General features: G+C 53.4%; 1 protein-coding gene and 1 long non-coding RNA gene across 3 annotated transcripts in view; one reads left to right on the top strand and one right to left on the bottom strand.

The window, feature by feature from the left end:
- LOC116216190 overlaps positions 1-14,018 on the top strand; it is a 24,965-nt gene extending 10,947 nt beyond the window's left edge. Inside the window, exons 2-3 of the long non-coding RNA XR_004161018.1 lie at positions 10,223-10,349; positions 13,386-14,018. This is a non-coding gene — a long non-coding RNA (uncharacterized LOC116216190). The remainder of the gene's footprint in view (positions 1-10,222; positions 10,350-13,385) is intronic.
- A 190-nt stretch (positions 14,019-14,208) lies between these two features.
- LINGO1 (leucine rich repeat and Ig domain containing 1) overlaps positions 14,209-24,375 on the bottom strand; it is an 87,729-nt gene continuing 77,562 nt past the window's right edge. For both annotated transcript variants that reach the window (XM_010717223.3, XM_010717221.3), the window contains exon 3: positions 14,209-16,431. In XM_010717223.3, the coding sequence (XP_010715525.1) occupies positions 14,578-16,419 (1,842 nt within the window). In that variant the 5' untranslated portion in view covers positions 16,420-16,431 and the 3' untranslated portion in view covers positions 14,209-14,577. The remainder of the gene's footprint in view (positions 16,432-24,375) is intronic.

Below are 24,375 nucleotides of genomic sequence, written 5' to 3'. Positions count from 1 at the left end.
TTTTTTTCCTCCCTGAAATTCATCTGACTTTGACCTGCGTATCTCTGAAACCTGTGCTGGGAGGGGAGGGAGGTTGGAAGTCTCTTGTATGAGCAATTTCTCTCACCTTAGTCCTGCTCTGCCCTGGACATCTGGCTGCCTGGCTGTGCTGGAGCTGCTGGGAAGCCCTGGGGGCCCTTCTGCACATCTCAGCCCTGCAGCATGCAGGTAGCATGCAGCCCAAACACACAGCAACAGCCTGATGTTCAGGGACAGACAGAAGCTTCTTCCTTTGTCCTCATCCTCTGATTCGGGTGTAGCCATCATGGTACTTGTGAGGAGATCCTGCCTGTGGGGTTTTGCATCATGCTGGCTCTGTTCCAACGGGGCAAAGCTCTGGGGAGGTGAGTGGGTTCACACTGTGTCCTCGTGCTGCCCTTTGCACAGAGCCCTCATCCTGCATGGCTCACATGTGGGCTCAATTTCACATGCTGTCAGGTTCAATAGGGCTCCACCAGTAAAGCTCACGAGACCTTCACAAGGCCTGGACTTCAGGCTGTGAGCTCTTTGAGGCTGGAGGGGTCTTTAGGCTGTGTGTGTTGTGTGCAGTTGGTTCCTGCTTGCAGTCTTCTGCTCCCATGCTTACCACATTCAATCTGGATTCACTGCTCTGGGCCGAAAGCAGCTCAAAGCACCTCCTGAAAATGGCAGGTAACATTTCAGTGCTGAGATCAACGGGCAGTGAGAGAAGTGAGGGGACAGTGTGAAAGTCCTCTCTCGTAGAAACTTGCTCTGAGCCTGAATTTCAGTGCTGCAAAAGCCTTGGAAATTCAGTGCCCAGGTCTGGGTTTGTTGGTTCCTTTTACTCCCGAATTAGGTCAAAAAGCTGTCTTCTGTATGGATTCAGTACTGTGCACTGTGTTATTTGGTAGGAGCACATGGCACACAGTGTCAGCTGCTTACCCAGCTGCCTGGACCCATCCCTCTTTGAATCATAGCATCTTGAAGGTTGAAAAAGCCCTCTAAGATCGTCTAGTGCAACCCATCCCACTGTGCCCATTGCCCACGTCCCTCAGTGCCACATCTCCACGGTTCTTCAGCACCTCCAGGGATGGTGATTCCAGACCTCTCTGGGCAGATGTGCCACTGCATCGCCTCTCTGTCTGAACAGTTTCCTAATATCCCACCTGAAACTCTCCCATCACAGCGTGAGGCCACTACCTCTCATCCTAGGCTTTGCTCACCTCAGGCTCAAATTTATCCCTGTCTCAAACAGCTGTTTCCCTTCACTTATAAATCTGCTGCCCCATAAACATTTGGGCTCCATCACATGCGGATGCTGCCGTCCCTGTGTGCCAGGTTGCTAAGGGACTGCTCAGACTCCTCTGGAGTGTCATTGTCTCACGGCTCAGTTCCTGTAACATCCTTTTCTCTGGCCTTGACAAATGCAATCTTCTCCCACTTCTGCTTGTTCAGAGCTCTGCTGCGAGGCTCATTTTCCTTGCCTGTCATTTCTCCCGTGTCACCCGTGCTTTCCTCGCTGCTGCTGGTTCCTGCTGGCAAACAGCAGTTACCTGTCTCAGCTCTCAGGCCCTTCACAGCTTCCCCTCCTGTTAACCTCGCCGTCCCTCCATGCGCGGTTCTTCGCTGTCAGTCACCCACTGGAGCATGCAGCTCTGCTTCTGCCCCAGGGCCTCACGCTAGGGGAGGAGCTCCTAGAAACACCCTGTGAGAAGTTCTGTCCTCTTTCACACCTTGCTAACAGCGTCTGTCCTGTTCACACCCTGCCCTCCTCCTTCGCTGCTGGCACCTGTCCGGTTGGTGATGATGGCTCAAACGCAGCTGTGTGAACAGCCTGTCTGTCAGGCATCCCTGCTTCCTCCTCCTGCTGCTTCCCAGCTTCTGCTAAGCCTGGAGTTCTTCATAGAATCATAGGATGGCCTGGGTTGAAAAGGACCCCAATGCTCATCTCGTTTCAACCCCCTGCTATGTGCAGGGTCGCCAACCAGCAGCCCAGGCTGCCCAGAGCCACATCCAGCCTGGCCTTGAATGCCTCCAGGGATGGGGCATCCACAACTCCTTGGGTTATGTCTGGTAGTGGCAGGGCTTTCTAGCAGCAGTCGTCTATTGCTGGTGAGACCCTCCCAGCTCTGGGCATGCGTGGCCATCCCATAGTCCTGTTTCATGGGAGTGGGTGTGAACTGGAGCTGAATTTGGCACTCCAGGTGGGGATGTGTCTGGGTACCAGAGGGCATCCTTCTCACACAGCTGTGCACAGGCTTTGTACAACGTGGTGCCAGTGAGCACCTCTGCCCTTGCACATGCGCTCCATCATACCTGGAACTGAAGGTGCAGGCAGCCTTCCCACCTGGGCCTGTTCTGCTCGGGCAGCCCTGAGCCTTGCTGGGGTCTGAGGGACACATCAGGACATCTCTTGCCATTGCAGAACTGCTGTGCCACCTGGGCTAAGCTGGAGAACGGCCAGGGCCCTGGGGAAGCACGTGGACCCTGGACCCTACCGCAAGTGCAGGAGGGAGATAAAAACGCATCAGTGCCTTCATCTGCCCTTATGGATTTTTCCACCATATTTTATCAGCGTTCATTTTTATTTATGTGAGGTTAAAGTCAGTCCAATTTGGAAATCAGCTTGTCTAAGGAGCTCCCCTCAGATCTTATTAGCCTCATGCAGTATTTCTATTCATTTTTGCTAATACCATTCACCAGGCTGGCTGCGGTGGCGGCTCCAGGAGATGGTAACCCTCTCTCTGCCAGCCCGTGGTGGGTGTGAGCCTGCTGGGAGCTGCAGGACCTGCTGGGCAGCGTGGAGCTGGAGCTTTCCCACTTGCTGCCAGCAGCACGGGGCACTCACTGGCTGCCCTGTGTTCCCAGCTCTGCCTGCAGGCACTGAGGGCATTGGTACTGCCGTGCTGGAAGTCAGGGCATAGAACAGTTAAGAGGCGATGGGGCTATCCTTGTAATTGGAGAAACTTCTGGAAGAAGAAAAAAGAAAAATCCATAGAGGGCTTTTAAACGATAGATAGGATGCCTGAATCAGGAAGCCCTTCAGTCACAGATTGCAGAGCTCTCAGCACATGCTTGCCCTGCCCTGCCATGGGGCTCAGGCACTTGCTGCTGGCCTTGCCGCTAAGGATGCTGCAAGGTGGGCCTTGGTGGGAGCCAGCTCCCCTTCTGCAGGCATCTCATGGCCCACAACGAACCAGAGGAGCTGACTGCAGAGGGAAACAAGTGTATGTGCAGGCTGGGTGTCAGCCTGGTGCCTCTGTGCCATCAATGTGATCTGCAGCAGCACGGCCCTCATCATCGGGTGTTATGGAAGTGTTTGGTGCCGGGTGACTGTAATTAAAAGAAGGAAAATACAGACAATGAAATGATTTCTAAAATGGCAATGCGCTGGATGCAGTGAAGCAAGGAATGTATTAAATATTTATTGCCACTGGTCTGCTGGGGGGAAAAAATTGGAATTATTTAGGAGGGGAAAAACATTTTAATTATTTAATTTGAGAGAAAACCTCCCTCACAGCTCTCCTTAGAGCTGAGCCCCAGACACATATCAGCACAAGGCAAGGTTGGATAACATCTTCATGGGACTAAGGCCTGGAGATGGGAACGGGGGCTGGGAGCCGCTGGTGTGCCCAGCCCCTGCACGGCTGTTCTAGCAGGCCCACGTGGGGTCTGCTGTGCATGGGTAGGTCTGAGCAGCAGCATCTCGCAGCACACACACCCTCCAGGCATCAGCCTTCCCCTGAGAGCCTCTGTGCTCTCAGAAGAGGTGCTGGGGCAGACATCCTGCTGGCACATCCGCTCGAGATGGAGCTGAGGACCTCCCGGCCGCACATCAGAGATTAAGACGGACGAAGCGTGGGGTCTGGCAGCAGCTGATTGTTTGCCACGAGAGGAGGTGCTGCGATTTTTTCCCTTGTGTCTCCAGATTGACAGTCTCTCATTATTAGCCCCCTGGAAACAGACGCTTTGACTGAAAGAGCCATCCCAGCCTTCGCTGTAACAATCAAAGCGGCTCAAGAATAAACATGGCTTGGCAAAAATAAACACAAATTGCAATGCTTGCTGTGAACAGCAATATCCAAGGGAGCCAACATCAAATGAAGGATTATCCCTGTTTGCAAGGAAGCTCTTCTAGCAGGAGATTGAATAAGGACCATCTGCAGCCCAGAGCAAAGGGGCTGCGAGGAGAACCTGCTCATGCCATCAGGAGCTCTCCTCTTTGAAGCCCACTTGTAGGCACTGTCTGGTTTGCTTTATGTGCTCTGCTCGCTGCTCCAGCCTCTCAGCTCTTTACGGCTCCCTCCAGCTTGCAGGCAGAAAACATAAGGAGGGGCGCGAGGAGGGCTCGGTGTGGAGAGAGCCTTCCCTGAGGCTGGGGTGGCAGGAGGAAGGCAGCATCAGCCCAGTGCTGCGGGAAGGCTGAGGGCACAGCCCTAAGGCAGCTCCTAGCCAGCAGCTGTCCCTGCACCCGTGGGAGTGAGCAGGAGCAAGCCCTCCTCCCGAACCCTCACAGAGAGCCCGCGCAGCATAAATCAGGTTTGGAGGCACAGAGGTTCCATAAACAAGCTTATTTTCTGAAGCCAGCTCCCATTATGTTATCTGTCACTTTATTGGGGTTTCTGAGCCATTTATTTTTATGTATATACATCGGAGCTGGTGAGCCGGCGTTGGCCTGAGCGTATAAAGCTGACAAGACACGGTAGCGGCGTGCGAAACCTGTCAGCAGAGCAGCCGCCTGTGAAATGAACACGAGAGCCGGCTGCGAGGCTTTTATTTATGGGATCTGGTGCTGGGGGTGCCGGCAGCCCTGCAACCCGGAACAGGCATGGGCACAGGCTGCTGGAAGCACCCCTCCTTCCTAAGGAGCACCTGAAGGACCGGGGATCACTTTTGGCCAACAGAATCCTTCTGGAAGGGCTCATCTTCCTGCGGTGGATGCAGCACTTTGCTTCCCAGTGTGGACCTTCTTGGTAGATGCTCCTTTCCTTCTTTAGTTCTGTTTGTGTTTACGGTATAAGAATTTGTTCTGACATGGGAAAATCAGCGTTTCCCTATCTGAAAACTGCAGGGCTTTCAAATGGTTTGGAAACATGTTTTTTTTTCCCCATTTATTTTACCCCTGAAACAACATTTTGCCAAACTCGATAGTCTTTACAAAAGCCTAAATGAATAATAGTTTCTGTCATACTCGAGGAAAAAAGTATTTTGATCAGCATTTTTTCCTCCTAGTTGCAGCAAACATTTAGGATGCTAGATAGTTTCATGGGTCATTGAAAACCCTAATGAACGTTGTTACCAGAGTGATGGACAAATGCAGACCCTATTTTTACCCTGTTTTGCTCTCTGTTTTCACACCCGGTGGATGTTGTGGTCCTGGTCTGGTCCTTTAGCAGGAGCAATGTACCTCTGGTGCTTTGGAAAGGCAGCGGGTGGCCATGCTATATGCAGAGGTTGGTGCTCCCTGAATGCTTGTGGCAAATTTTGGTCTGATTTTTGGTTGGTCTCGATGGCCCCTATGAGTCCTTCTAACTCAGGGTGTTCCATGCCTCTATGAAGTGCTGAGCCCATACGAATGCATCTGGGTGCTCTGTATGCATCCTCTCCCTTTCATTCACACCCTGGCCGAATTTGGCCCGCGGCGCTTTCATGGTAGACAGCAGCGTGGCTGTGTGCCACCCAGCTCAGGCTGTGTTTCAACAACCAGAGATGAATGTTATGCCTTGTACTTGGCAGTGGAAGGGGTCAGCAGAAAGCACCGTGCTGCGTGCCAGCTCCTCTGCTGCGGGGAAAGTGGGGCCACACAGGGCTGCTCCTGCACAGGGATGTCTCTGATGCACAAACCTCTGCACGGAGTGGCACCCGAGCTGCTTTCCCCTAGCACCACACCGGTGTCACAGCACCCTTTCTGCTGAGGCTGCTGCCAGAGGGCTGTTCTGCCCATGTCCAAAGTCACGCAGCCTTGTGCCTTTTGGTTAGACTTGGGAAGAGCGCAGGAGATAGAGAGCAAGCTGGAAGCAGCTATTCCAGGCTGTGTCTGAGTGTGTAGGGGGATGTTCTGTTTGACAGGAATAATAACCTGCAGTTGAATCTAGACTCCCACCCTGCCTTCCTGCTTCCTGAGCAGTAGCAATGTGTCATCTTCCCAGAGCCATTCAGGAAAATACACCTGGAGCAGCTGTGTGTCTTGGCAAGCTGGAGGCTGTGGATGAGATGGTGGCATTTGTCCTCCTCACAGCAGCAAACCCTGACCGTCTGTGGAAGTATTCCAATGCTGCTTGAGTGGCATCATTTTAATCCTCAGCTTTCTTTCTGCTAGGTGAGGAGCACATTTCCTTCCCCGGACTGTCTCTCCCCTCAGCACACCCCATGTACACCCGCTGCAGGAAGGGCCTCATCTCCTCCTCTCCCTGGAGAGTGAGCTGGCAGCTCTGCCTGGTTATCTGCTGCCTTCAGCCTGGATCATCCCTCTGCAGCTCTGTCTCTCACCTGCCTGGGCACTGCTAAATCTTCCCTGAAAGAAACAGCAATTTGTCAAGGAAAACAGGAAGATCTGAGCCTCACACGCCCCAAGGCCACTTAGCAGGGCTCTGGCTGTCTCTGGACACCTGCTTTCTGCGGCAGAGTGACAAGCAAGGCTGCAAAGCTTTTCTGGAAGGAGCTTCCTTCATCCTGCTCAGTGTTGGTGCTGCTGCCGTGAGCCCTTGTGGGGGAGCACTAAGCGTGTTTTGCCCCCCCAGTCCTGGAAAGGTGTCATGTGCCCCACGTGGAGTGATGTCTGCTCCATGTGCTGTCACCGCCTTCCTTTGTACTTCTCTGCACCAAGCCACTTATTGACTGGGAGTGTAATTGTGCTGCATCATGGCTAATTGGTTTGCTCTGTCGCTCTCCATTTGCTTTCTTGCTGCACTCTCCCCCCTCCCCGTTCCCCTGCTTGAATGCACTGAGCTGTGAACGTGACTGGGGCACAAGGCCACCATCCTGATTGCTGGAGAAAAAAAGGCTCCCACCTTCCTCCTTTCTTCTCCTAAATTCAAATGACAAGAAACAGAGGAAAACAATTTTGCAAACCCTTGGCGAAGGGCCAGCTCTGATAAAGAGCCGTAATTAATCTCCCCAGCTTTATTAGAATATCATTACAATTAACTCAGCAATCTTCTGTTGATCAAAGCCATTGTTCCCCTACAGAGCAGAGGAAGGCAGCGTGAGTTTGTGAGCCTGGATCGTGCAGGGGCTGAAGGCACCCAGAGCCGAAGCTCTCCTGCAGGCTGAGCAGCCAGCCTTTGGGTCCAGCCTATTCAGCAATGGGTTTATTCCTTTGCGTGTGCTGATGCAGCTCTTTGCCTGCCCGCTTCCCACTCTGGGCTGGAGATACAGCGACTGCTGCAGTAATACAGCCAACAGAAGCACAACGGGTAAAGGAACCGAGGAAACATTGAAGCCACATTGTGAAGAAAGGAGAGTTGTCAAAATGAAGCTCAGTAAGATCTACAGTTAAATAGCCCAAGATGTGTGCTATAGAAAAGCAAGGAAAATGAGCATGGTTAAACTACCCCTTTCCTCCTTCTCAGACTGTTCTCTTAATATCGGGTATTTATCTGTAATTTAAGCCTGTGATTAGTTTTATCAAAAAGATAGTTCTGAGGCAGAGATCTTCAAAATGATTAGGTGTGTGTTTGAAGAAAAGAAAGCCATGCTTGTGCTGCAGGATAAAGCTGTATCTGCTTGCTTCCTGGAGCATCCATCTGTGAGGGCCTCGTGCCAGGAGGAATCTCCTGGTTGTGCACAGATCTACTCCCCCTCTGTTCTTTCAGAACAGCCATCTGTCCCCTTCGAAGGCACCAGTGCCAGATCCTCCTAGGTGCAGGTCACCAGGCAGGGCAGTGTGTTCATCTGAGGTGATCTCACGTGTCTCTTCTTCCTCACCACACTTCTGCTCCTTAGGAGATGCTTTGGTGGCCGTTGCTGGGGTTCTGACAGCGTGGGCTCTCTGACAGCTCTGGGTGCATGGACCTGGAGGCACCCTGCTCTCCAGCTCTCCCTGCAGCACCAAGAAGGAGAACGGCTCCGCTGCTGGAGAGGGTGTGGGGCTGAGGTGCTGACAAAGCCCTCCATGGGGTACTGGTGCAACCATTCAGGGATCTGAGAAATGGGGCTGGGTGGCTGATATAAAGCAAACGCTGTGCAGACGTTGAGGGTGGCACGCACTGCTACTGCTGCTGCTGCAGGCCAGGGGCGTAAGTAGATTAAAAAATGCAATCAAATGACTTCAAGGAAGAAAGGTTTGTTAAGGACTAATCAGAAAATGCTGCAGAGACAGTGTGGCTTAGAAACTCTCTCACCTCTGTTTGCCTGAGGCTGGTAGGCTGGTGCAGGAGGGCTATTAGAGTTATGAAGTACTTGCCTCAGCCTTCCCTCTGCTGTGGCTGTGCCTGGGTGACTCGGTGCGGCCCTTCCAGGATGCAGACCTTCCCCAGCTTGAAACCCAGATCCGAGGAAGGGTGGAGTTCTTCACCTTCCCCGAGCTTATGTCCTTGGATAAGGCAAGGGTGGGTGCTGGGCACACGATCTCTCACCGCTTTGGGCTAGCGAGAAGAAGCTGAGCCTGGATGTGGAGTTGTTAGTGCCAGACTAGGAAAAAAAACATGAGGGCAGGGGTTACAGTGTCATGTTCAGTCTCCCTGAAGGCCTTTGCTGTCTGTCCCCATGCTGAGAATGTGTCCTTCCACACTTTGTCTGACAGTGCTCTCAGCAAAGCAGTGACAGGAGGAGTGGGCTGAGGGGAGGAGGGTGCTCTGCTTCCATGTTGGGCTCAGCAAAAAACCAGTGCTGAGTCCAGGAGATGTGCTGCATGCCAGGCCAGGCTCGGAGGGAACAGGAGCCAGGGAGGCTTTTCTGCAGGGCTCCTCCACAAATGGCTGGGGACATCAGGCACTGTCACAGGGCTGAGTGAGACGCAGGGCTGAGTGTCAGGTTGTTATTAAATACCAGTAATAAGTGACAAAACTTCAGGCGCAGACAATGGCTGGAAGAGGATTGTTGCTGCAGCAGGGAGACGGGGCACAGGGAGTGTCAGAGGCGTCTGCTCTGTGCTCCCTCTCCTGCAAGAAGAGATGGGATGGGATGGGGTGGGGTGGGATGGGATGGGATGGGATGGGATGGGATGGGATGGGATGGGAGGTGGTGGGGTGGGATGCTATAGGATGCTATAGGGTGAGGTGGGATAGGGTGGGATGGGATGAAATGGGATGGGTGCAGTAGTGCTGCATAGGGAAACAACTTCTGTAATATCCTGGAGGCAAGTGGATAAGAAATGTTGCAAACAACTGTTTTTCTTCCAAAATATTTATTGTGCTCAGTGCTTGCTTTCCCCTGCTGCTCCCCCAGGGAGAACCAGAGCTGGAGGACCACTGAATGGCAGCGCCCAAACCAGCAGTACCCACATCTGCATGGGGGCTGCCTGTCTGCTTCAGTGCCTGGGAGCAGCAAAGCACGTGCACCTGTGGGAGAGATGAGCTGGAGACCGAGACACCTTCAGTGATCATGGCTGGGCTGGGAGCTGAGGGACAGCAAGCGGGCTGATCAGCTGCTTGAGGCAATTGCAGGGTATCGTCAGCGCAGAGAGAGACTTCCTGGCAGTTATTTAAGGCGAGATGCCCTAGTTTTGTGCTTTCGGTGGAGTCCCTAATTATTTCTCAGCCTTTGTAGTGAGCTAATTGGTTTTGCAGCTCTCAGGGCTGGGGAGCAGTGATAGGCTCAGGAAGCACGAGCTGGAGGGACAAGGAGAGGAGGGGGAACTGCTGGGGGACATCAGCATGGCTGGGTGCGGGGAGTTGTGGTAAAGCAGCATGGGGTTATCGGGGGGATGGTGAGGTGGGAGGGCAGGGAGAAAGAAGGTGTCTCGTCTGATCTGAGCTGCTGCTTCTGAACGTCATTGGAACGTGTGGCCACCACATGCAGTGTGTGACAGCTCCAAAGTGCCCAGGTGGCATTGGATTTATTAGGGCATTATCCTGCTAGTGCTGCAAATGGTGTCATCTGTCTTCTAAACTTTGCACTTTATTTCAGGGAGAGAATTTAGAATATCCAGGCGATATGCTGAAGCTTTAGCATATGAAAAAGCCCTGCTGGGAAGTGTAGTTTTATTGATTTTGTTATTAAAGTGCCACTGGAATAAATTAGCTCATTTGACCGAAATGTCTCATTACCTGGATTGTAACAGGCACATGATGAAGTCTCCGGAGCTGCTTGCTGATGGGACCCACTGCCACCATCCTGCACCCTGCTCTGGGCACACAGAGACCTTCTGCACTGCCCGAGTCTACCAGGAAACAGCCCGGAAACCTCAGGTGCAGTGGGGGGAAAGCTGTACTTTGTTGAGGTTCACACTGCTCCTCTGATCCTTGGCTCAGCTAAGTGCATTGTTTTAAAGGGAAAGAGGAAAAATCCCCTTCACAGGGCAATATTTCTTTAGTACCTCAGTAATGAAGGTGGATTGGGAAATGAACCGTTCCCCATTACAGTGGGACCTAACTGCACAGCCCATGCTTTCCAGTTAAAATTTGATTGCCTTGAATCCTGAAGATTATGGAAAATAAGAAAAAGGCCCAGTAAAATTTATGGCTTTTAATCATAAAGCAGTAGAATTGCAGTAAATCTATCATAAGCAAGCAGATAGGGACCCAGAAAAAAGAGAGGGAAGCCATAGGCCTGGTGCTGGGGTCTGGAGGAGCAGGGCTTCAGGGTGGAGCAGGGCTGCAGCCCCCACCTCCTCCAAGGTGCTCATCCCACATGTGCATGGCCCTTCTGTGCCATCCTGCAGAGTCGGGTGCCACGGGCTACAGGGCATGGCCTGGCAGAGAGCTGGGCAGGGCTAGGGGGCACGTAGATAGTGAGGAGTGGTGAGGTGGGAGCAGGAGATGGGGCAGGATGGGGGAGACCTTCATTCCCATTTTTAAGAAAGGGAGACCTGAATAACTACAGACTGGGAGGATCGTGGAGAAGATCCTCCTGAAAGAGATGCTAAAGCACGTGAGGGATGAGGAGGTGATCCGAGGCATCTAGTGTGGCTTAACCAAGGGCAGATTGTGCCTGACCCATCTGATGGCCTTCTATGATGGAATGATAGCATTGGTGTACAAAAACTGAACATGATCCAGCAGTATGCTCCTGCAGTCTGGAAGGCCAACAGCATCCTGGGCTGCATCAACAGAGCAGTGGCAGTGGGCCGGGGGGGAATTGTCCCCCTCTATCCTGTCCTTGTGAGGCCCCATCTGGAGTACTGTGTCCAGGCCTCGGGTCCCCAGTACAAGAAGGACGTGGAGCGTCCCCTCCAAGCACAGGGTCAGGATGGGACCCATTGAGGGGAGCAGTGGGGGAGGTGTGTGATGAGAGGAGACCATGGAGAGCGAGGAGAGCATGGACAGAGGAATGGCAGCAGGGAGAGAGGTGCACAGAATGATAAGGAGGAGAAGGGGAGAAAGTCAACGATTGACTGAAGGAGAGAAAAGAGAGGAAGGCAGTTAGTGGGAACAGAGCAAAAAAATGGGTAATGATAAAGCCTGATAGAAATGGGAAGGCCATGAGGAGCTGTTTTCTTACGCTGTTTTATAAAGCTTTGTATTTATCCTTATAAAAAAAAAGAAAAAAGAAAAAAGTGAAAAGCATCTATCTGTGCTGCACAGCCCATGGTTACCTGATGAGCAGTGCTGGCAGTCAGCCCCTGCTCTCAACTGGTTAAACTGCAATAGAAATACACTGTAAATTTCAGCAAAGGAGAGAGAGAAAGAGTTTATTCTATTTTTTTTTTTCCCTCCCCATCTTTATGGCCATGAAAATTGCTGATCTGAGATGCTGGCCCTTCTGAAATGCTTTTCTCCTGCTCCATCCATCTGCTTTAATCACCCAGTGACTGAGAAAAAGAAATGATCCAGCTCACAGAGCATCAAAGATAAAAAAGTGGATGGTGCACTGACAGGTGGGCAGCTAATGAGCACGGGGGTGGCTCTCCTGGGGACCCCCCCAGCTGTGTGCTCAGGGTGTTTGGGTGCCTGGGAAGAGGCAGAAGGCTGCAGGACCTTGTACAGAGCAGAAGTCATATTCTCTCTTCTTTCCTAAAGCTCCCTTTTAAGACCTGATTCCTTCCCTTTGATTGCTAGGATACTGCTGTGCGCTGCAAATACCTTGCTGGACTTGCTTGTTAGTATTATTATTATTATTATTATTATTTAAATCTCTGTGTGTTGAATTAGCTCTTTTAATTATGACATTAAAAAAGGATAACTGGAGTCAATTAAAAAGCTCTTTCATACCGGCAGCGTTAACAGCTGCCCAGGAACATGGAAACCCCTCCACCCCTCTGTTGAACTGCCAATTGAGTTCTCATCATCATCCTGGCAGAGCTTGGGCAGAGGTATGTGCACACCCTGTGTGGAGCAGAGCACGGTCCACAGCGGTGCTGGGCACAGCTCCTCCTGAGGGCTGATCTGCAGGGAGCACCACTGGCTCCGTCCATTGGCCACTGCAGCACATGGAGCTGCGGGTACTTCTGGTTTGTTACTTTGGGTTCACTCCTAGATCACTGCAAATGGAGGCTAAGCACTGGTGGGAGGGAGAGCCTTCAAAAAGCCATTGTGCTTTGACTCTTAAAAAGCAAAACACAAAGCAAATGGCTTTAAAAATAGTTCAGTTTCAAAACTGAAAAGGGAGGAATGGGTTAGAGATGATGAGAAGCTAAAACATGAAGCTCCTGAAGCCTGCTGTGGAGAAAGAAATGCAAAATGTTTTGTTTCAAGGTGAATGGAAAGCTGAAACCAGCAAAAAAATCCCTCTTCCCATGAGCACAGATGTTTCAGGTTGTTTTTCCTAGATTAGCACATCGCTGGAAGAAAGAAAATCCATTCTTTTCTCTGTCGGCACTCCAGGTTCCTGTTGCTTATTTTTATCTATGTTGTAGTGACTTTGATCCCCGAAGACTCCTTAAGTGCTTTACAAGCCAAGCATGCAAATCTGGGCTCATCCCCCGAGGTGCCACCGACACTATAGAAGAATCATAGAATCATTAGCGGTTGGAAAAGGCCTCTAAGATCCCCCAGTCCAACTCCAACCCACCCCGCCGTGCCCAATGCCCACGTCCCTCAGTGCCACATCTCCATGGTTCTGGAGCACTTCCAGGGTGACCCCACCACCTCAGTCTGTTTCAGTACATCACCACTCCTTCTGAGAAGAAATTTTTCCTGACACACCATGATGACAGGCGACCCACAGCGGCATCAGGGCAGCCTGCCCCACCTCCGTGCTGCAGCCCCGGGCCTGTTCCCCCCCAGCTCAGGCAGCTTGTCTGTGTCTGTGTTTATTTATATATGTGTGTAATTTCATATTTCCAGACGAGCCTGGAAGCCAAATTCCCTCGGACGTGCCTGAGGGTGCTTGCAAGTCTGACTGCCAGCTGCCATGTGCCCAAATCCTCTGTGAGAGTCATTGCAGGTAGGAAACCTCAGTGGATCCCATCACTGCTTGTGCTGCTGGGTGCTGCAAGGCCGGGTTCCAGCAGGGCACTGCCTGCCTGTGCTATAGCACTGCAGCATCCCTGCCTGCAGGGAACGATGTCCATTGGAGAGGAGAGACAACTGTGCTGCTGGCAACGGCGGGCAGACAATCCTCTCCCACGGATCCCCCAGGCATCCCCAGTCCCACTGCCATCTGCACTGGGGCTTTCAGTCTTTGCGCACAGAGGGTGGCAGACAGCCCTGCTGTGTGCTGCTTACGCACATCAGAGACTCAGCCCTGCTCCCCTGGGCTTTGAGGGCTGAGCTCACCACTCAGATGGGCATTTGGGAATTGGCTGTAAAAATACAACCGGTCCTCGGCAAAGAAGCTGAATTCCTCTGGGTGCGCTGCGCAGGGCCTAGGGCACCATGGAAAGTGTCTTTTCTGGGCAGCATGAGCCCTCGGTGTCAGCAGAAGAGTCACTGCCTGGGGCTGTTCTGAGCAAGATGGCTGGAAAGTGCCTCTTGGAAAGTGCCTCCGAGACCACAGCTCCAGAGGGGAGAAACCGAGCAGTCGCCAGAGATACAGAAGTCAAGATTTTGCATTCCAACTATCTATAGGAAATAGGGTTTTTTATTATTTCAAGTTTTCATAAAAATTCATAATTATTGAAATCAAAGTTACAGAAGAAAGTTTGTAACTTTTTATTGATTTTATTTCTTTTTTTTTTTTTTAGTTTTTTTAGGTTTTTTTAGTTTATTTCCCCCCCTTGTTGTTTTTCCCTCTCAGAATTATATCTGACACCAGAGTCCATCAGACAAAGTCCTTACAAACACAGGAGTCCTGAAGACATCGGCTGAATGTTTTCCTGGTATAAAGAAGAAGAGGAGGAGAAAGAGGTGGTGACGGTGCGGGTGCAGAGAGTTTGGACTGGGACGGAGGGCGTGGTGGAAGGAGAGAGGTCGGTATGTTTGTACCAATGTTTTTAAATTATTTTTTATTTGTTCATATGTTCTCTTTTTTTTAAAAAAAAAACAAAAACAACAGAAAAAAAAACCCAACCAAAACTATTTGCAAATTGTTGCCTGGTTAAATCATTTTCATATTGAATTTGCGCGGTGCATCGGCAGAGCTGATGCCTGCGTCAGACTTGCGTGGCACATACTCGATTTCAATGTTGTGCTTGGTGTTGCCTTTCCCCCGGCTCCACAGGAAGAGGAGCACCAGACAGAAGAGCACGACGCCCAGGAAAGAAATGAAGCCCATGGTGGTGGCGATGATGAGAGTCTTGATGTCAAAGGGAAAAGGCACGGTGGCACGTGTGCTGTTGGCATCGCTCTCGTTGGGCTGGTTGGAGATGAACGCGAAGGTCTTGTTGGGCTGGTGGGGCCAGTCTGGGGAGTAGCTGCGCACGTGCAGGTGGGCCAGCATGGTGTCGTTGCCACCCGCGTTGCTGGCAATGCATAGGTAGGTGCCGTTGTCCTGGATCTGAGCGTAGCGCACCTCCAGCGTGCCGTCAGGGAAGACAGTGAGCCGCCCGTTGGTTTTGGTCGAGATGAGGTGCTTCCGGGGAGAAAGCCACATGATGGCGGGTGGCGGATCCCCGTCTGCCCGACAGACAAAATGCACCGTGTGGCCTTCGTCCACAAAGATCTGCTGAGGTTTGCGGTCCCGTATCCGAGCTCGGCGGCAGGTGAAGTAGTTGGGCAGGAGGACGTCAGGGAAGTCTTTGAACTCCTTGCCCTGGACGAACTCAGGGGTAGAGCAGGTGGGCTGCTGCTTATTGAAGTTCAACCTCCATCGCCGTCGGAAAACCCACAGCAGCCGACAGTCGCAGGCTAAGGGGTTGTTGTCGAGGATGAGCGTCTCCAGGTTGCCCACCGAGTGGAAGGCCGACTCTTCCAGAGTGGTCAGCAAGTTTCCTGACACGTTCAGGATGCGCAGGTAATTGAGGCCACGGAAGGCAAAGGGCTCGACCATGGTGAGCTGCCCTCCCACCAGCTGGATCTCCTGCAGCCTGAGCAGGTCATGGAGCATGGAGCCCTCGATGGTGACAATGGGGTTGTAGGACAGGTTCAGGAACCGGAGGTAAACCAAGTGCCTCACCGACACGTACGGGATGGACGTCAGGTTGCAGTGGGTGATGGACAAGGAGGTCAGGTTCAACCCATACAGGCAGTTGGATGTCATGGTATCCAAGTAGGGCCAGTGTGAGATCTCGAGGACCTTAAGCCTGTACAGCCTCTTGAATGAGTAATCCCGGATGGCGTTGATGTTCAGGTGGCGCAGCCGCAGCACAATCAGGCCGTGCAGGTGAGACAGGGCCTCCGTGGGGATGGAGGTCAGGTTGCATTTCTCCAGGGTCAGCTGCTCCAGGCTGTTGAGGCCGCTGAAGGCCCGGTGGGAAATGTAGACAAGGTCGTTGTCCCCTACCTCCAAAGACTTCAGGTTGTACAAGTCCTGGAACATGTAGTCTAGGAGGATCACAATTTTGTTCTCACTAATGTCTAGCTTGGTAAGATTGCTGAGTCCAGTAAACACCCCCAAGGGGATCAGCTTGAGTCTGTTACTCCTGAGCCCCAGCGTCCTGAGGTTGAAGAGGTTGTTGAAAGCCCCAGGTTCAATGGCACTGATAATGTTCTCGTTTAGCTCCAGCTCTTCAAGGTGAGGGTAGTTGGCAAATTCATCCTGGTTGAGTGTCTTGATGCGGTTCTTACCCAAGTCTAGCTGCCTGGTCTCCGTTGGGATCCCTTCCGGGACGACCATGAATCGCTTCCGATGGCACAGCACAGCACGCTCCTGGGCAGAGCACTCGCAGCGCGGAGGGCAGCCCGTGGCAGAGCCGGACAGGATGGATCCCAGCATCAGGAGGAGAATTGGCTGCCAGCAGGCCAGGATTGGGCTGCGCATACTCGCCTCCCCAGCTAACATCCTATCTCTCACCTGCAAAACACAGGGCAGAGAAAGAGAAAAGGTGAAGGTGAGCAAACACTGCGCAGAAACGAGGAAAGGTGGTTTACCGTCCCGGTAGAGGTGATTTATCTACCACCTAACAAGGTGAGGACTCTGTTGGCACTTCGATTTCAGAATCCTCAAAAAATAACCAGATGAGACACTGGTCAGTGGCCGGTGTGAGGCTGGAACACTGCAAGGAGAGGGATCACCACACACTAAGCCTTCTCACACACGGGCAAGAGATGGGACACCATGTCAGGGAGCTGTTGTGAGCACACAGCTAAGACACAGGGTGTGCTCTGCATGCTCCTATGTAGAGGTGCATGCCCCTACACATCCTGTGTGCACCTCTAAGACATCAGGAGCACTTTGCAAGCCCTTATATAGCAGCTGTTACACACGTGCCTCTGACACTGGGTGTGCTTTGTAATGCCCCTATATAGGGACTGCTCTGTGTGTGTCTCTAACATACTGGGCACACTCACTGCTGCTGTTAGAGACCACAGAGCTCTTGCTTCTAAGACACTGGGTGCATTTTGTGTGCAGTTATGTAGGGGCCATCACATGTGCATCTCCAAGACACTGGGTGTGCTTTGAGAGGCCCTATACAGGGGTCACTGTGCATGCCTCTAACACACTGAGTGTACTTTGCACACCCCCACATAGGGACACCTCTGAGACACTGGTTACGCTTTGTGCAGCCTGATAGAGGGGCTCCTACACACACACCTCTAAGACACTGGGTGTGTTTTGTGTGCCCCTATGTAGGGGCTATCGAGCTCTTGTCTCTGAGACACTGAGTGCATTTTGCATGCAGCTAATAGGGGTCATCATATATATCTCTAAGACAGAAGGTGTACTTTGAGTGTCCCTACATGGGGGCCAGGGTGCAAGCGCATCTAAGACACCGGAGTCCATGTAAGAGGCCAGCTCCCCTTATGCACTGGGAGTCTGCAGATTGTGTCTGCATAGGAAATTTGTGCTTCATCGGGTACAGCATCCCTCAGTGGTGATCTCAAAACACAGCTCGTGGTCAGCCAACTGCAGGGTTGCACTCCTCCAGGCTCACTATTTCCCGGTTCCAGGCCCTCTGTGAGGCCCTCTGCTGCCTGTCCTGGGAGCACTGGTGGCCTTCCCTGGATTCCCAGGATTGGGACAGAAAGGAGTTCTCCCTCACTGCCTCCGTGGCGTTCCTTCCCTTATTGTGTAAGCTGCTATGAGGAATCAAATCATATTAATGTTACAAATGAGATGAGCAGCTACTCTGGACTTTGTTTATATCTATTGTTATGTGTAGGCTCTGCATCGCTTCTACCAACGCTATTTATGGCTATCGCTGCATTGCTTTATATCCCTCATTACATGCACTGTCCATTACTTTCCCTACTGCAGCACTATTTATGGGCCTGGTATACATTCTGTGCGTTACTTTAATTGTGTCTGTTTATATGCATCATTTCATAGAGCTAGATGGCGTAAGTATAACTTTTGATGCAGAAAAATAAATTCAGCATTTCTTTGCAAGGTTAAGGTTCTGGGATGAGCGATCCTGGACGGGCATAAAACCATCCACCAGCACCATCTTGGAGCTCAGCAGGCCTTGGCATACCAGGCTGAGCTCCGGCTGGTCTGTGTGCTGTGGAATCCTCCATGGCTCCATTGGGCCATGCAGTAGGTGAAGCCCTTCCAGGCATGCCACAAGGCAGACCCTGAACCCTGCCTGACCTCGCAGCACCTGAGCTCCCATCCCAGGTGCCCGATGGCTATGATGCACGAGCTGGTACCAGCCAGGGAGCACTGCAGCCCTCTGGCACCAACATAGAAAGTGAATCGATAAGAAAGGAGCAGCTGCCGGAATCACTAGCGTCACACAGATATCAAATCAGTGCAAACCAAAGGAAAAATTGTGCCCTGAGACATGGCATCCAGCACCCACCCTCGCCACCCGCTGCTTGGGGTCGGGGAGCTCGGAGGCACAGCCCCATCCCGGGGGAGAGCTGCCGAGGGGCACAGATGGCCCATGGGCACAGTGCTAAATGCGGCAGTACCCGCTGAGCTGGGAGGAAAGATGCTATTCTGGGGCCAGGCTGCTGACGTGAGCGGGGCGCGCTGCTGTGACGGACACAGGAGGAACATCCCCGGAGAAACCAACCCTGGGATGTCACCGAGGAGCCCCCCCGTGCGCCTGGGCTCACCCCAGGGTGTTGCTCCCTCCCGGCCCCAGCCGTGAGATGCCTTCTGCCCGCAGGGTGCTTGGCACTGGGGCTGGAGCTGCACCATGCAATCTGCTGCGCCGACAGCAAGCGAGCGGCAAAACCCCCGCGTCAGCGCTAAGCCCACCTGGCATTCATAAATTACAGCGCGTGAGACGTTCACCCTTGAACCAGATGCTTTCGAGAGCATCAGGCGACGCAGGCAATCGAGGAGGGAGCGAGCCAAATCCCTGGGGCCCCACGGTGCATGGGGGCAAGGCAGGGCTGGGGGGCAAGGCCGAGGGCACGGCTGTGGGTGGGGCTGTGGCTGTAGGTGTGGGCAGGGGGTCAGCCACCAGCTCAACCCCTCCTCCATACCACCGCCTTTGCACTGAGCCTTTGGGATGCAGCTCTCGGAGTCGGCGCTCTCCTCGAAGCTGCTCCGGCTAAATCAAGTTTTATTGAACTTGACTACATTTTAGAGATAAAGACTCCAGGTTTACAAATAAATATTTAACAACCTTTCCCGCTGCTAGAAGAGTTGCTTATCCAGACCCCGGGCTCTGTGCTAAGTGTTCCTGTAGCTATCTGCAAAGCAGCAAAACAAAGGGAGAAGCTTTAATTTGCCAAACACGTTCGTGCCCATTTCCGCCTCTCTCCATCACTCCCTCTGCACCCAGTGCACATTCACGGCCTCTTTCCTCCACCTCCCCGCTCCCACCCCAGGTGGGATGGCACCGTCTCCCCGCTTGGGAATGCGCAGCGCTCCGGGAGGTTGCACTGAAGGATCTCTGAGCTGCAGGATCTGCTTTCAGCTGCTCTGAGATGGAGCCTGGAATAGGTGCGCCGCAACCTGATCTGCCGTGGCAGTTGCTCCGGGGCTGTAAAAGAGCACGAAGAAGTATCCAAGATGTAAATCCCCTTCCGGCACCGACATGGTCTGGCTGGCATCAGGTGCCCACAGCTCCCGACCCATGGGACTGCTGCACAAAGGGCTTCCCCATGGCTATGGCTCTTCCTCCCAAAGTGCAGCAGTCCCATTGCCCCGGGGCGGTAAGTCAGCAGGGTGCTGGCAAGGAGATCTCATCAGCTCCATAGTTCTGCTAAGGCTCTCTCACTGAGATCACAGCTGAGCAGAGCTGCTCACCCTCCTCACACCTTTGCTCCCTTGTTTTTCAAGGTTTTTTCTCTCTTTGGCTGCACATGCTTCAGTGACCCATCAGCAAAGAAAACATCCTGACAAGTGATCAATAAGTAATTGCAAAGGCAGCTGTGGATGCCTCGGGTGCAGAGCCCTGAGCTAGCAGGAGATAAATGAGCATGGGAAGGTGCAGCACACCGTGGAGCTCAGGCTGAGAGCCAGCCTTGCTCCACGCACACCAAACTGCTGCAGCCAAGGGCTGCCCGCAGCTGAGCAGTGCCTGGAGGGCTGTGTCTGCTGGAGGATGTGCCCTGAGGGTCTGCCCTGGGAGCAAGTGCCCTGGAGATGTTTCAGGCTGGGTCAGCAGGAGAGCAGGAGGTGGACTGTGAAGGATCACAGAACCATTAGGGTTGGCAAAGGCCTTCATCATGGATCATCTTGTCCAACCCCAAACCCATCCCACCATGCACACTGCCCACATCCCTCAGTGTCACATCTCCATGAACCTGGAACACCTCCAGGAATTGTGACTGCACCACCTCCCTGGACAGCCTGTGCCCCTGTTTCACAACCCTTTCAGAGAAGTTCCTCCTGATAATCCAACCTGTCCGTCTCCTGGCACAGCTTGAGGCCATCACCTCTCATCCTATTGCTGTTAACTGGAGCAGAGGCCGACCCCCACCTCACCACAACCTCCTGTCAGGGAGTTGCAGAGGGCAGTAAGGTCTGCCCTGAGCCTCCTCTTCTCCACACCAACCCATCCCAGCTCCCTCAGCAGCTCCCCATAGCACTGGTGCTCCAGACCCCTCACAGCTCTGCTGCCCATCTCTGGACACGCTGCAGGGCTCTGATGTCTTTCTGGCAGTGAGGGGCCCAACACAGCACTCAATGTGCACCGTCACCAGAGCCCAGTACAGAGGGACGATCACCTCCCCATTCCAAGGACATGCACCAGCTGTCCAAGTGGGGCTTCTCATTTTATTTATGGCAGCAAGCCTCTCCTCTGAGATACCCACCTCTGGGAACATGGGCTGCTGCAGGCGCTCAGCACGAGGCACCCAGCTCAGTGAGCACCAAGCACTGGGCAGGAGCGGAACTGAAGGGCTCTGTAGAGCTTTGTGTTTCCCTGCATGTAGTTGTGGAAAGGGGATGGAAAAAACCTCCTCGGACGACGGAAACATTTGCACCGGAACGACGAAGGAGCATCTCCTGGGAGAGGCGCCAGGGTCACGCTGACATTGGGAAGGCAGTGCTCACCTCGCCGTGCCCTTATGGGACAGAGGCAGCTGCTTGCCCATCCACCATCCCCTCAGTGCTGTGGGGTCAGGGCAGCGTGCCCTCCCATGCAGCCTGGGGTGTGACTTGCTGTGCAGAGTCTGGATCCCCCACCCCTGCATCCCATCCCTGCTCTGAAGTGAAGCCCTGGATGGAGGCACTGATGCTGCGCAGCCGCAGCAGGTGGAGACCAGGCTCATCCCAGTCCCAAGGAGCAATGCTGCTGCTGGAGACCGTGGGCACATCCATTATGTTACATTTAAGGTCAGCCCGTACTCACAGCACCGCTTCTGTTCCCACGCCTTATCCTAAAATACACCCACAAGCAGCGCAATGCCCTAAAAAAGGCTGATCCGGAGCACTGCGTCGTCCCCCGGAAACCTTTAGGATAACAGCAAGAGGACTTCAGAGGACACAGCCCCACAGCTCCAGGGAAGCCGCTGATTTACCTCCGGTTGGGACCGGCCCTGGTATAATCACACTGCTGCTCCAAATGAGTGGCCCCACAGCCCTTTGGAAGGGGCTGACCACAGAGCAGGGGAGCATCGCTGTGCCCCCCCGTCTGCCTCTTGCCCAGAGCCTTCCTGTGAGCCACATCTCCACCTGTCCCAATTATTGCTTCCTTCACACAATAATGAATACAGCGCTGCAGGAATGTCCAGAAAGACAGAAATGGAGAAAAAAGGCAGCAAAGGAAAGCACGAGTAATGGTGAACGCAGAGAAGATTCCTCTTCCCAGCCCGGCTTTCTTTGTGATGATTTCACACGTAGAATTCCTTTTTCTTTCCCCTTTCTTGCTTGTTTGATTTCTGCATTATTTATGGCTTGTCTTCGGGGCCTCTATTTGTTGTTATTGTTTCATCCAACAATAAAACACATTAGATACAAACAAAGAGCACAGAGCCACAGCGGAGCCCCGTCCTACACTGTTGGATGGGGCCGGTCTGTGCACCCCCAGCCTGACCCCATGGCTGCAGGGTGCGATGGGATGGCATGGCAGGAGCAGAGTTGTCCCCTTGGCAGGAGCAAGACTGTCCCCATGGCCGCGGGCTGTCCCCACGGCACAGAGCTGCCTTCAGCACAGTGCTGCGCGGTGCTTTGGTTTTGTTCCGCCTGAGCTGAAAGCGATGCTTTCCGCCCTTTCCTCCTCCTCCCCAGCGGTGGTGATAATAACACAGAGGCTGCACTCCGGGCTGTATGTGAGAACAAAAGTAATCACGTGGAAACGCAGCGCATGGAAATTAAATCGGAAATGCAAGGCCTGGGTTTCCATTTCGGTTCGGCTTCTGTATCGTTTCCCATTGAAAAGGATAAACAGAGTGAGCGCCAATCAGCCTAATGGCAGCACCTAATGGCAGCACAATTCCATGTTTCCCGAAGCAAATTGCAGCTCCAGCCCAGGGCCCAGCGCCAGCTCTGTGGGACGGCCATGGCACAGCACAGCCCGTGGGCAGGGAGGGGTTCCTGCTGCCCCCAGCGTGCCCATGTGGGAGGAGGAGCACCCAGCAGCGCCTGTGCACGTGCCCGGGCTCTGCCCCTCACCCCCCGGGTGCCTCCGGGTCCACATTGGTTGTTTCCCATTTCATACTCGACATCTCCAATCTCAACAATGAGCTGGAAGAATGGATTGCGCCAAAATATTTCTGCTTCTCTCTCCGGCGAGAATTCCCCATCGGAGACCAATCCAATTAAGGTGCTGGTTATGAAATTAACCGTAATTACAAGAGCGATATTTAACGTTTTGCATTCTGATGAAGAAACGGAATGGAAATGATAAAAAAAAAAAAAGAAAACAAGAAACCAATCCATTATAATTGTGGGTCCTAGCAAGATAAGTCAGAGCAGCGTGGGGCAGTGGGAGGGCTGGGGCTGGGCTGTACTGTGGGGTGGACAGTGCCTGCCTGTCCCCAAAGCATGGCATAACCTGAACCCCTTCAGGCTGCTGGAAATGTGGGCAGGGAAAGCAGGGCGGCCCCAAGGCAGGGTGAGGGTGCAGCCCCAGCAGCATGCGGAGCAGGGGCACGTGGCAGTGGCACGGAAGGCTCTGCGTGCGGCCGTTCCCCTCCACAGCTCCAATTTCTGCTCCCCCAGGTGGGGAGAGAGAGAGGGTGCGGGGAAAAATGGGCTTGGAAGAAAATTGAGGGCACGGCCTTCGGTTGGCTTCTCCCTTTATTTTTCTTGGGTTGTTTGATTTGAGTTAAGCGTCCGCAGCTCGCTGCTCTCCCCCCACTGGAGCCACGACAGCCCTTTGCCCACCCAAAGCCACTCCTGCTCTGCCAGGACAGACCCCACCAGCACCACTGCGGTGCTGGGCACCATGCCTGCATCCTATGCCACCAGGAGGGCTGCCATACAAACCAGCAGCACACCCTGCCCAACGCCAGTGTCTGGGTGCAGCACCCCATGCATCCATCAGTCCTCGCTGGGCCATGATGGGCTCCGTTTGCTTTAGAATCCAGCGACTGTCATTACGCTGCAATTACACTGTGATTGTGGCGATATTATAAAGTAATTTATCAAGCCCTGAAATGAAAGCTCACGTCAGAGGGTTTTACACTTGTTACGTGCAGTGAGCAGCGCAAACTTTGGCATCCTTATGGCAACTGTCTTAAGCAGGAAAGCAAAGGAACAATAAGTCATTCCATCGTGCCGTTCACCTTCCGGTGATATGAAGCAGAGGTAATTAGTGGTATCGTGGAGTAATTGCGTTACAGGTGTGGGATAACAGCAGCACGGTGCTCTATTAAGGAGGTGTAACCACCTGCTTTGTAATGAATCCCCCCCCCAGCCAAGTGCCCGGGCAGCGCAGCCCTTCCCAGAACTCCTGCAGCACCGCCCTCCGCCCGCCTGAGCCCCGTGAGAGCCCTCGAGCGGTGCCACAGCCCCGGGCACCTCACCGGGACGGGAACCCCTCGGGGTACCCGGTGCTCTGCATGGGGCCTCTGCGGCTGCCGGGGGAGCTGCAGGGAGGGCCGTTTGCTGGGGAAGGGCTGCGTGGGCACCGCTGGGTTGGGGGCACGCGAGGGGTGCAGCTGAGCCCACAGCGAGGAAAGCCGCTCGCACGGAGCCCGCAGGCGTTTGCCGCACGTCCCTCACTCCCGGCAGAAAACCTTCAGAGGCATCAGCGCTCCCACCTCAGCCCGGAGGTGGCACCTCCAGCCGCGCGGCTGCCTCGCACTCCGGGCTGTCGGCGCTCGGCGAGGCGCAAGGTGAAAAATCCGCTCATCCGCGGACAGCGGCGGAGCAACAAGCGGCGGCCGGGGGATTCGGGGCAGCCCTCGTGCCCTCCTGCCCCGAGAGCCCCTTCACCATTAACCCCTTCTC

This window comes from Meleagris gallopavo, chromosome 12, assembly GCF_000146605.3.
Source record: "Meleagris gallopavo isolate NT-WF06-2002-E0010 breed Aviagen turkey brand Nicholas breeding stock chromosome 12, Turkey_5.1, whole genome shotgun sequence".
NCBI classification, from domain to species: domain Eukaryota; kingdom Metazoa; phylum Chordata; class Aves; order Galliformes; family Phasianidae; genus Meleagris; species Meleagris gallopavo.
This window is presented reverse-complemented; position numbering and strand designations above follow the sequence as displayed.